The 13,555-nt window shown below is 37.3% G+C and overlaps 1 protein-coding gene across 9 annotated transcripts in view; it reads right to left on the reverse strand.

Moving 5' to 3' along the window:
• SCMH1 (Scm polycomb group protein homolog 1) overlaps positions 1-13,555 on the reverse strand; it is a 172,086-nt gene that overhangs the window by 37,744 nt on the left and 120,787 nt on the right. For 8 of the 9 annotated variants that reach the window (XM_059137834.1, XM_059137835.1, XM_059137833.1 and 5 more), the window contains 2 exons: positions 3,770-4,002; positions 89-215 (listed from right to left, as the gene is read on the reverse strand). The exons of the other annotated variant lie outside the window; for it this stretch is intronic. In XM_059137834.1, the coding sequence (XP_058993817.1) occupies positions 89-215; positions 3,770-4,002 (360 nt within the window). The remainder of the gene's footprint in view (positions 1-88; positions 216-3,769; positions 4,003-13,555) is intronic. 9 annotated transcript variants of the gene reach the window in all.

Below are 13,555 nucleotides of genomic sequence, written 5' to 3' on the forward strand. Positions count from 1 at the left end.
GGGTGGGTTGCTAACTACTGGTGTAAGACAAGAGAAAGGAGATGGGGGTGCTGGGGCTTGTGGCAGCTAATACATGATCTGCTCTTACCTGTGGGGGCCTGCATGGCTGAGCTGGGGATGGTGGCAGCATCTTGGGGTACAGTGCTGGTATCCGGTTCAGGGGTGCTGGTTGTTGGTGAGGTGGGTGGTGGGTTCAGCAAAGTCCGAGGCTTCCTCTGTCAAAATGGATGGGGAGAAGTTTGCTACCTGTGACAGGTAACTTGTCTTCTGATTCCTCTCTTCCTAGCTCTCAATTCACCCATGAGATGGAAATATCTCTGTGGATGGGGCTCTTGTATCTTTGTTTTCCACACAGAATCTTGCCTAGAGCTTTACCTATAGTAGATGCTTAGTAAATATTTTCTGAATCTGCGTATAAGATTCTGGACTCCTATCAAGCCAGAGCTTAACTCACAGTCTTTTATATCTTTTATACTAGATTCAATATTATCATTTGAAATACCAGGTTCTTTATCAGTTGGGCAGGCAAAGGCAAAAAAGGAAAAAAAAAATGCTGAGGCTTAAGCCTACTTTGACATTATTTTGTACTTTGCTTCTCTCTTTTAAAAAAGGGAAACGTCCCTTCCCCTAACTGCAGACTCCTTCTTCTACCTACCTCTTCAGCTCAACTGCCATTTTTCATCTTAAACTTTATACTCTAAGGTCTAAATCTCTAACTAAATTACTTCTCTAAAAACCCTGCAGCTTTACCTGTGCCATTCCTTTAGAGTAATAAACTGTCCCTTCTGCCTGGAATGCTCCCCCCTTTTAACTTTATTCATATCTATTTATCCAGGAAAATTTTCTAGATTTCCTCCACTTAGTCTCTTTTGTGCTATGTCTGTACTTTGTGTTGCATCTGTCACAATGTACTGTCATAAATATTTACATACTGGTGTCCTCTATTAGCCTGGAGCTCCTTGAGGGTCTGATTCTGAGTACCGCTCCTAGCATGGCAATCGCCATATGATAAGTCTCAATAAATATTTCCAATGAAGCACGCAGTACAGAATACCAATATTGAGGGAAGTAATAAAAATGATTTGAGAAAGATCTAACATCTCTATGCTGTTCAGGGTAGTCTCTAGGGGAGAAAGATCTCAGAAGGTTCTTCTCAAGAAATAGTTTTCTAAAAGCCATTCTGAAAGCAAGGAAAACGTAATTATCTCTGAGATCCAGAAATCCCTTTTTTACTAAATGTCCCATGTAGGGGCCACTGCTGGGAGCTATATAAACCTGTCTGGCTTCTAGGAGAATATTATCTAAAGCAATAGCACCAGTGACAGTAGGTATAGATACAATGGCCTGGTCTGTGAAGTTATCATGCAAACACTTATGAAACATTCAAAGCATACATGGGACAGGGACACTTCCTCATTTTTTAATTTTTTTGATACTGCTAAAAGTCAAAATCTAAATAAGCAAGGAGTTAGGGAAGAAAGGAAATAGCAGTTCAACTTCACAGAGTTGGTGGTAATTCCATGGGGTCCCTGAAGGAACAAGCCTGGTGAGTTCAGTGCCCAAATATTGTAGCAGAAAGCAGAGAGAAGGAAGGCATTTCTGTTTGAGATAGGTGCATTTACATGTATTATATCTCTTCATATATTACCTCATCTCTATTTTATTGGCGAGAAAACAGGCTCAGAGCCTTATTCAAAGTTTTCCACAGTCACACAAGTGGTAACAAATGGAGATGAGGTATAAACCTGTTTGTCTAGCTTTGAAGCCTCTGCTCTCATCATGAGACCACTTTACTCCAGAAAGAAACAGAAGGGTCAGAGTTAAGTGGAAGGCACAGACATTTATAGAAATAGGCAAAAGTACAGGAGGGAGAATTAGTGAGCCAAATACCAGCCCATAAAATATAGGATAAGATGAGAATTATTGTTTTCAAGAGGGTTGGAAAGAAAGGGGATTTTGGTTATTACTATGTTTAGGACTGCCTGAGGAAGCAGAACAGGGGCAATCGTAGAATCATAGTGTTTAGGTTTTGAAGGATCTTAAACGCCACTTAATCCAACCATCCCTTTCCTACTTCCCTCTTCCTGAAAACATCCATCGCATCTGAGTCATCCAGCCCCTGACAAAATGCCTCTAATGATGGTATTGACAGATCACTCCCTTCCCTCCTTCCCTTTCTTCCTTCCTCCCTCCATTCCTTTCTATCTTTCTTTTGGCAGATCACTACATCCGTTTTGTGATACATTTAACTGTTCCTTTTATGTTGAGACAAAGCCTGTCTACTTGAGTTTCTACTTTTTGGTTCTGGTTTTGTCTTTGAAACATTACAAGTTTTTTTTTCCTCTTTAATTGGATGTCCTTAAAATGTCTTCACATCATCAAAAGCCTGGCTTCTCTGGCCCTGGAATCTTTAGGGCTTTCAGTCTCTCTCCATAGCAGAAGAATAAGAAGAGAGTAGTGGAGATAAAAATGAACCAGGACCTGGGTTAGGGGTTAGATCAGGAGCATATGTGTTACACAGAAAGATATGGATGTGCCACCAAGAATTCAAAGCCAATAAACAAGAGATAATCTCAATTAGGACATTATAACTAAAATCATCCATCCATCCTGCATTTATTGAACATCTCCAAAGAGATTGAGATGGAAGACACTACAGGAGAAAAAGAGAAGATCAAGATTAGGTTCTTGACCTTGAGGAGCTTATATTCTAGAAGCACTGAAGTCAGCTGAAATTAATAAACAGAACAAAACCAATTAACCAACCAACCAACCAACTAACCAACCAACCAATCAAACTTATGGAAGAACTCATGGCATCAGAAAGGGGTGTCCAGGGAGAACTAGGTATCATTTCCATACTGAAACTCAGGTAGTTTAGTTTGGGAAGGAGTTGCAAAGAAATCCCTTAACAAAAAGTGAGTGGAGAAGGTGATGCTAAAGGAAGCCATAGAGAAATAGCTGAGGAAACTTTTAATCAATGGTTTCCCTAGGGAAGACATGAATGAAGAACTGGTCATGACTAAAAGGTGGTACTTGCAGTTAACAGTGTTCAGTGAAGCTTGACTCAGCAGTCTTTTCCTGCATGAGAGGTAAGTGTTATCTCCTTCAGGAAATGTAGGAGAGTGCCTGTGGTACCCATGGCAGGGCAGCAGTGACGTTGAAACTAGAACATCTAGAGCTCTGGAGCCTTTGTTGTTTATTAGCTATGTGACCTTAGGGAAGTCATTTAATATCTCTAAGTCTTAAATTACTTAACTATTAGATAACATTAACACTACCCATCTCCTAAGTTTTGTGATCATCATGTGATATGTATGTGAAAGTGTCTGATACAGAGCCTGATACTTACTAGGTACGCGGTAATTTTCTTTCTTTCTTTTTAAAAGAAGGGGCAGGGATAGAAAAAGAAATACATTTATAGAGTTAGATTTCTGTTTCTGTTCCTGCACCTGGGCATCTACTCTGGATAGGTTAACGATTAGGAGCAGGGTCCTCCATCTAGGGAAGACATTAGACCAGAATTCCCTCAAATGTGAGTAGCTTTCAAAGTCAAAATTTGTTTCTTATCCACACCATCCTATCTCTAATATTACCAACTCCCAGTTAAGGAGATAAGCAGGGATGACAATTTAGGAAATTCCTGTTAAAAGCATACACAGGGTGGAAAATAGGGCCAGACATGCCCCTTTCCAAGATGGATGGATACGGGTGCATTACCCCTTTATAACCCTTTATCCCTTTCTAGGAAACCCACATTTTTACCTACCTTACTGCCAGGTTTGGGACCCCTCTTCTTTGGGAATTTCAAAGGTTCAGCTGACTTGGATGGGGTAGAGATGGGGTGGGGAATTAGGGGCTTGGGTGTCCGGCCCCGCTTCTTTCCTGGTTTACGCCCCCTCTGCCCTGGTTGATGGTCCAAGACAGTTTTGGTGCTGCTGTGGAGGCTGGGCTTCTCAGTGTTCACATCAGATGCAGGATAAGGATTCTTTGGAATCACAACTGCAAGAAAAAGACTCATTCTATCACCCCCTCCTCCCAACTGCATTCCCATCCCAAACAGCAGGGGTGGGGGTGGGGTAGGTGGGGTGGGGAAAACTTGTTACTTCTGCTTGGGTAATTTTATCCCAAGAAGCTGGTTTCCTGGTATCTGACCTAAATGTTAGAAAATCTCAGAGGAGAACTGAATTTATATTGGTTAGAACTGGAAGTTTTAATTATTTCTGGCAGATGCAGTGAAAATATTAAATTTTTCTCCCCAAGGCATCTAGTTAAGGCATATAAACAGAATCATAGGCTCAGAGACAGAATGACTTTAGAAGCCTACAATCCCTTCCTGCTAAGAATGCAGATCCAAGGCTTAGCAGAGGAAATGATGCCTTCTCTGGGTTATACAATGAACTGGGATAAGGACTTATGTTTTGACAGTGGGCCCTGACAAGCAAGTTAGGCATCTTCTACACCAATCTACTTAAAATTTTCATGTGATTATTGCAATGATAGTGAAACACATGGAAATACATATATCTGACAGCATCTCTCCCTAGTTCAAAAGTCTTTGCTCCATATGACCTTTAATGTAAAGTCCAAATTCTTTATCCTGATATCCAAGGACTTTTGGTACCTAATCCCTGTCTTACTCTGCAGTTATGCCTGATGTCATTTCCAGACACACACCTCCACTGTGTTCTAGCCCACTTGTTTTCTGAACACCAATTTATTCATGTATATTGAGTTCCCTATTCTTCTTTGTCAAGAAAATATCAATACTCAGATTCCAACTCTCAGCTCCAGGGTCACCTCCTCACTGAGGTCTTGTCTGACCATTCCCCAACAAAGTCAGTACCACCCTACCTCCAAAGCATTCTGGAGACATCTATGTTAGGGTACTTTCAATTTTACTCCCAACCATTCATCTTCTCCTTAAATTGAGAATGCTTCAAGGTAAGCACATCTAATTCATTCCACAAATAGTTACTGAGCACTTAGTATATGTTAACAAAACATAATTTCCACTGTGATGGAGCTTATCTCCTAGTTGGGGAGACAAAAAACAGACAAATAAATATACAGTATAATACCAGGTAAGGGTTATGATGAAAACTAAAGGAGGGTAAGGAGAGAGAGGGGTGAGGAAAGTTCTCTTTGAGGAAGTGACATTTACACAGAGGTCCCAAATGAAATAAAGGCAAAGCCTAATGAAAACCTGAGAAAAGCGCCTCTCAAGTAGAGGGTACATAACAAGTGCGAAGATTCTGAGACGGGAACATGTCGGGGGGGGTTAAGAAATGGTAAGGGGGTCAGTTTAGCTAGAAGTGAGTGAGTAGAAAGGAGTGGCAGGGGATCAGGTTAGAAAAGGAGTAGCAGGGGTGCCTGGGTGGCTCAGTGGGTTAATGCCACTGCCTTCGGCTCAGGTCATGATCTCAGGGTCCTGGGACTGAGTCCCTCGTCGGGCTCTCTGCTCAGTGGGGAGCCTGCTTCCCTCTCTCTCTGCCTGCCTATCTGCCTACTCGTGATCTCTCTCTCTCTGTCAAATAAATAAATAAAATCTTAAAAAAAAAAAGAGGAGTAGCAGCAAGATTGGGTAGGACTCTGCAGATGGTGAAAATAAATCTGATATCATTCTAAGTATGAAGGGAAGCTGTGTGAGAAGAACTCGGGAGACTGGCTTATAAGCTAATCACAGTGCACAGTTAGAGGGTAATGCTGCTTAAGCGTCTACGCAGAATGTAATAGATTATGGCAATGCGGTGTTGCTAATGCACAGTAAGGAAAAGTCAGGTACATTCTTTGAAGAGACACTGCAGTGTTGTAGAAATCACAAGGACTAGATGAACTGGAATTCCAGACATGAGTGGGGAAGGCTTCTGAGGTAGCTGACACTGTTTTCTTTCCTGAGGACATTTGCCAGTTTGGGGCATGAACCGAGGATCAGGTGTGGTCTGTGCAGAAGACCTCTACTGGAGGAGAGAGAAATCCAGTAAGTTGTTGTGACAGATCGGAACTTGAGCTCCATATGTGTGGCCAATTTTCCCCATGGGACACTTGCTAAGTTCTGAGCCTGCACATTGGATATATGAAGCTAGGCTGAGAGCTTCTACAAGGTAGAATGAAATCTTCTTTAATCTTGTGGTTATAGGGATAAATAAGGTCCTACTAAATGGAGGAGGTCTACCTCAAACACATATCCCTTTTCCAAGAAAAATGCCATATTTTGAAATTGTAAGGAGTAAAAGGTTAAAGAACTAAACCCCTAACCTCTAAAGGTAGGAAAATCTCTTGCAATTTTTCAGGACTGAGAAAACAGAGAGACCTATTAGGTTCTCAATCAAGAGCCCCGAAGGCCCACACCCAAGAAACAGGTATAAGCCACAGATATAATCCAGAACTGGACTAGCTCAATCCATGATTAGATTGGGAGGAATAGGCCCTCATCCTATTAGCAAACAGAGGAAAGAAGAATTCTTTCTAATGAAAGATATTAGCTGGAGCCTCAACAGTTCTTTTATATAAAATATCCAGTATATCACAAAAAAGATTAGATGTAAAAAGAGGCAGAAAAAGTGATTGGTAATCAAGAGAAAATACAGACAATAGAAGGAGGTTCATATATGATCCAGATAATGGAACAGAGACTTTAAAATAATTATAGTTAAATAAAAAAAAATCATAATTAATATGTTTAAAAAAGTAGAGGAAAAGATAAACAAAATGAAAGAGAAGATAACACCCACAGAAAACTGGAATCTATATAAAAAATTAAATGAACATCCTGGAATTAAAAATGTAACATGAGAAATTAAGAACTCATTGGATGGATTTAAGGGAAGACAAGATCCATCAGAAGAAAGGATTAACGAACTTGAAGAAAAATCAATAGAAAACATCCAAAGTGAAGCAAAAATATAGGGGAAAAAACCAGATTAGGGCATTAGAGACCTGTGGGCATAGTCAATGGATCCAAAATATGCATAACTATAATCCCAATAGAAGACAGAATTAGGCAAATGTAATATTTAGAAACCAATGAAAGAAGAGCTCAGCAATCTACAAGCAGCAAAAATCCCCCCCTCCAAAAATGTCCCTCAAACTAAAACAAGACACATAACTGTTAAAATGCTGAAAATAAAAGATAAAATATAAATGAAATGAAAAACAGAGAATTTTTTTTTTTTCATCAGAAAAAAGAAGCATTACTCTTACAGGAGCATCAATAAGACTGATGGCTGACATCCTAACAGATACTACAGAAGTTGGAAGCAGCAGAGATATATTTAAAGGGCTAATATATACAAATTGCCAACCTAGAGTTCTATACCCAGTGGAAAAAAATCCTTCAAAAATGAAGGTGAAATAATATTTTTCAGGCAAATCAAAACTCAGAGAATTTGTCACTAGCAAATCTAAACTACAGGAAATAAAAAGGAAGTTCTTCCGGCGGAAGGAAAAGTAATCCCAGATAGAAGGATGGAACTGAAAGAAATAAAAAGAGCATAAAAAGGGCAAATAAAAAAGTGCTAGATACAAAAGAATTTAGAACAAGAACTGACTAGAACAAAAACGTGTACAATGATTTGTAGAGTTTATAATGTATGTATTAGTAAATTATATGAAAGCAACAGCACAGAGGATGGAAGGAGGAGACAAATGCAGCCAAACTTTTTAAAGAATTTTGCCATTACTTGGGCAGTGGTTACAAAGTACTTATTTAAAGAAGACTCTGGTAAGTCCAGGATACATATTTGCACAGGATAACTAGTTAAAGAATTACATAAGGGCACCTGGGTGGCTCTGTGGGTTGAGCCTCTGCCTTCAGCTCAGGTCATGATCCCAGTGTCCTGGGATCGAGTCCCGCATTGGGCTCTCTGCTCGGCAGGGAGCCTGCTTCCTCCTCTCTCTCTGCCTGCCTCTCTGCCTACTTGTGATCTCTCTTTGTCAAATAAATAAAACCTTAAAAAAAAAAAAAAAGAATTACATAAGAACGTATACCTAAAACCTAAGGAGAGAGAAATGGGGTAATAAATATACCTGACTAATCCAAAAGGCAAGAAAAGAAGGATAGAGAAATGAGGAAGAACTCAGACAAAGAGAAAACAAAAATCAAAATGCAAAATGGTTAAATCCAAATTAATAATTATATTAAATACAAGTGGATTAGATAAAACAATAGGAAAAAGTTAACATTCTGCACCAACCCTGCCCCCCAGTACTCAATTATATCTGTTTATAGGAGGGCCTTGAAATATAAAGACATCTGAAATATAACACAGATAAAAAGATAAAAACAAACAGATGGAAAAACATATACTCTGTAAACATTAATCAAAATAAAGCTCATGTGACTATATTAATATCAGACAAGTCAATCTTTAAGGCAAGAAGTATGACTAGACTAAAAAGGAATATTTCATCAAGATTAAATAGTTAAATTTACATAGACCTAATAACACAAAACATATAAAGCAAAAGTTTAGGTAACAAAGAGGACAAACCAACAAATCCAGATTATGAGTTGGAGATTTTAACATAATCTCTCTCAGTAACTGATAGGTTAAGAAGTTGAAAAAAAAATCAGTAAGGATAGGAAAGATTTGAATAACTCAGTTAACTGACTAATAGCATAAATAACCAATTAACCAACTTAATTGATATCTATAGAACACTATACTCAGTAAGTATAGAATGTATTTTCTTTTCAAATGCTTACACAATATGCTGAGTGAAAAAGCAATCCTGAATAAAGTTTGAAGAACTGAAATCATACAGAACATGTTGTCTAACCACAGTGGAATTTATTTATTAATTTATTTGTTTCATCTCAGCCACAATCTTCAACATTTTTTAGAAAATTCTATTGCTTTGGTGTTTAAAAAAAAAACTTTTATAATCACTCTATATTCATAAATTCTAATCCAGCAGGAAGATAAACAAGTTAGTGCGTTCAGCTCCACTACCAGTAACACAGAAATATTTATAGCTCTGAAAACAAAGATCTGCAAGCAGGATCTTAAGAATTTGAAGATTCTTTTGTGCCAGCTGATTCAATTTACATATCTGCATTCATTTACTTATTCTATTCACTGCTTAAAAACTTTACATTAATATAGTTAAGCATAAACTATGTGTGGCTTTTTTTTTTTTTTTTTGAGATTTTATTTATGTATTTGACAGAGAGACACACAGCGAGGGAGGGAACACAAGCAGAGGGAGTGGAAGAGGGAGAATCAGGCTCCTGGAGGAGCAGGGAGCCTGAAAGGATCCTAGGACCTTGGGATCATGACCTGGGCTGAAGGCAGATGCTTGACGACTGAGCCACCCAGGTGCCCCGCTATGTGTCTGTCTTATAAGAGAAATACAAAGTGTCAAAAGAAGAATCTTTTTTTTTTCTTTTCTTTTTTAAAGATTTATTTATTTATTTGACAGAGAGAGAGATCACAAGTAGGCAGAGGCAGGCAGGCTCGCTGCCGAGCAGAGAGCCGGATGCGGGGCTCAATCCCAGGACCCTGGGATCATGACCTGAGCCGGAGGCAGAGGCTTTAACCCACTGAGCCACCGAGGCACCCCAAAAGGAAGAATCTTAACATTTTTTTTTGTTGATATCTTGAGGCTTTTTAAAAAAGTTTTTATTTGAGTATAGTTGGCACACAGTATTACATTGGTTTCAGATGTACAACACAGTGATTCAACATCTCTACATGTTATGCTATACTCCCAAAATGTGTAGCTAACATCTCTCACCATACAACACTATTATATTATCATTGACTATACTCCCTATGCAGTAGCTTTTATTCTTACGACTTATTTATTCCATAAATGGAAGCCTGCACCTCCCATTCCCACTTACCTAACCACAGTGGAATTTAAATAGGAACCAGTACCAGAAATTTAATTAGAAAAACCCCAAATGCTAAGAAACTAAGTAACATATACTTGTAAATTACTCAAATACCAAGGAAATAAGAATAGAAATAAAAAAAATTCTTTGAACTTAAAATTCATGAAAATATGACAGATTCAAAGTGTGAGATTTAGTTAAAGTAGTGCTCAGAGGAAAACATATAGCTTTAAATGTTTGTATTAGAAGAGGAGAAGGTTAAATATCAATGATCTAAGCTTCTATTTCATAAAGCTAGGAAACGAACAGCAAACTAAACAAAAAAAGTAGTGTAAGGAAATTATAGAGATGAGTACATAAGTCAATGGAAAAAAGAAAGCGGACATACTACAGAGAAAATCAACAGTCAAAGGTTGGTTCTTTGAAAAGATAACCTTTTAACAAGTCTGATTAAGAAATATAAAAAGACAAATATCAAGAAGGAAAGAATGGATTTCATTATAGATGATTCAGGTATTAAAAAGATAGTAACGGGACATCATATATAACTTTATGCAACTACAACTGAAAATTTAGATGGAATGCACAACTTCCTTGAAAAACTGGCTTATTAAAATGGACAGAAGACCAAACAAAATATAAAGAGTTGTATACATAATAAGGAAACTGCAATTGCAATGAAAAACTTTTCTGCAAAAAAAAAAAAAAAAAATTCCAGTCTCAGATGCCTGATTGTACAAAACCTGTTCAGATAAATGGAAGAGGGAACACTCCCCAACTCATTTTATGAGGCCAACATAATTCTCATGCCAAAACATGACAAAGATATTACAAGAAAGCAAATCTATAGACTGATATCGCTCATGAACACAGATGCACAATCTTAAAACAAAATATTAGCAAATTCAACCTGGCAATTTATAAAAAGGGTAACATATCACGACTAAGTGGAATCTATCCCAGAAATACAAAGACTGCTTAACAATAGAAAAAAAATCAGCTGAACTTACCACAAAATCAAAATAAAGAAGAAAACCCACATAACATCTCAATAGATACAGAAAAAAAGCATTTGACAAACTTCAATACTCACTCATCATAAAAAAATCAGCAAATTTGGAATTTCCTTATAGAAAAGGTCATTTATAAAAAAAAAAATCAGTAGAGGCCAGCATACTTAATGGTGAAATATTAAACACTTTCTTACTGATTTATGGAACAAAATTAAAATATTCACCATCACCACTTCTATTCAACATTGTATTGAAGGTCAATGTAACAAGGAATGAAAAAGAAAAGAAAGCTACAAATACAGGTTGTAAAAAACAAGCATTATTTGCCCATGACATGACTTTTTATATCAACTGTAACCTTTTCAATCTACAAAATCTAGTAAAATAAAAAAGTGAATCTAGGAAGGTCACTAGATGTAATTCAATATGCAAAAATTTATTCTATTTCTATATATAACAATTAGAAAATGAAAACCCCAAATCAAATATTCAGTGAAAGACACGCAATACATCCACACTAAAAACCGTAACACACTCTAAGAGAGATTAAAGAAGATTTATATACCACTTATCATCACACTCATGGATCAGAAGACTCAAGTTATGCTCTCAATTCTCATCAAACTGACTTAAAGAGTCAATGAAATTCCAATAAAAATCCCAGCAGTTTTTCTTTAATGTGCATATGTCCAAACTGACAAGTTAATTCTAAATTTTATTAGGAAATGCAAAGGATCTAGAATAGCCAAGTCAATCTTGATAAATAACAGCAAAGCTGGAGGGAGTGTTTGCAACATTAGGTATCAAGGCTCATTATAAAGATAGAGTACTTAAGACATGTGATCTTGGTGTTGAGAATAGTCAAATGGATCAAGGGAATAAAACAGAGTCCAGAGATAGACCTACAGATACACAGTCATCTTATTTATAATAAGGGTGCCCCTGTAATTCTGTGGTGGTGGTCGAGGAGGAGATCACTTCTACAATAAAATTTTGGTGAGTCAAACAGATATCTATATGGAAAAAAAACGAGACTTTAACCCTGCATTTCATATCAGATACAACAATTAACATGAAGTCTAAAACATCCAACTTTTCCAAGAACATAGAAGGCACTATCTTCAAAACTCTAGGGTAAGCAAGATTAAACAAACAGGTCACACAAAACATTAATTATAAAAAGACTGACATATATGACATCAGTAAAATAAATTCTGTTCATCAAAAGACAACATTAGGAAAATGAAAAAGAAAAAGAAATCTAGAAAGTGGGAAAGGATACACAAAACATATGTCAGAGAAGTAATATCCAGAAAATATAAAAAATTTCTAAAATACGTAATAAAAAGACTGACAATCCAATTTTCAAAAGATGAGACTTGAAGAACTAGGTCACAGAACTGAATGTACAAATAGCAGATAAGGATATGAAAAGTTACTAGTTATCAGTATAATGAAAATTAAAACTACAAGACACTGTATCTCCACCAAACTGCGGACATTAAAGGACCGACAGCACGTGTAGTGGTGAGGAATATGGAGCAACCAGAACTCTTGTGCATTGCTGATGGGAATGTAAATCACTTTGAGAAGACACTTAGCTTTACACTCTCACCCAGCAATTCCATACCTGGGCATATACCCAAGAAGATTGAGGAGCAAGACCACCAAAAGACATGTACTAGAATGTTCACAGCAGCATTTTTCAGAAGACTCCCTGGGAGACATCGCAGGCATTATCTAAAAGTCTAAAGATGTACATAATCTATGATTCAGCAATTCCAACCTTACGTATAAACTCCAGAGAAACTCTTGAACATGTATACCTCAGATATGTGTAAATGTATGCTCATACGTGTCACTTGTGATAACTGAAAACCTGAAATGATCTAATGTTCATTATTAGTAAAATGCACTTAAAAATGTAGTTTTCAAAGTATGATCTGGGAACCTCTTCGGGACTTTGAAATCCTTTTGTGTGTCTGTAAGATGAAAACTATTTTCATGCTACTAAAACATTATCTCCTCTTTCCACTCTCATTCTCTCACAGTGGAGTTTTCCAGAGACTATGTGATATCATCATTCTGACAGCTAATGGATGTGTACTTGTATATTCTTCTGTTTTAAAAAATTCTAAGTTTTTATTTCTAATACAGTGATATGAAGAACCTCCATAAATAAAATCTTTTTGGGGTGTTTAAGGATACCAAAGTTTCCTGATGCCAAAGGGTTTGACATCCACTGACCTATAATTATAATCACTTCCTTGCCCTGTTTTTCCTAACATGCTTACAGGAAAAGAACCGCCTAATTCTCTACCTATTCCACACCCAAACCTGAGTTACTGAACATGCCAAATATTTAAACTGATTACTCTAAACCCTAAGATTGTCCCCTGTATCTCTAGTAAGACCAGAAATTGGACTAGGCAGGGAGGTAAGGGATTTACTTTGGAGTTCCTGCCATCACATGACAACGTGCCAAGTTCCTAGCAGAGACCCAGCAGAAAAAAAGAAAACAGATATAAGAGATGAATTGAACATGTCTTTACATGGCCTTCCAACAGTCAGAACATAGTTTTTCCTCCTTCTTCTCTTTTCTCTTAAAGCTAGACAAGAATATCCATGTTGCCAAATGTCAAAGAGGTTGACCTCTCTGGCCTGAAAGATCTGGGCAGAAGAACTACTCACAAGTTACATTTAA

Source organism: Mustela lutreola, chromosome 10 (assembly GCF_030435805.1).
Source record: "Mustela lutreola isolate mMusLut2 chromosome 10, mMusLut2.pri, whole genome shotgun sequence".
Taxonomy (NCBI): domain Eukaryota; kingdom Metazoa; phylum Chordata; class Mammalia; order Carnivora; family Mustelidae; genus Mustela; species Mustela lutreola.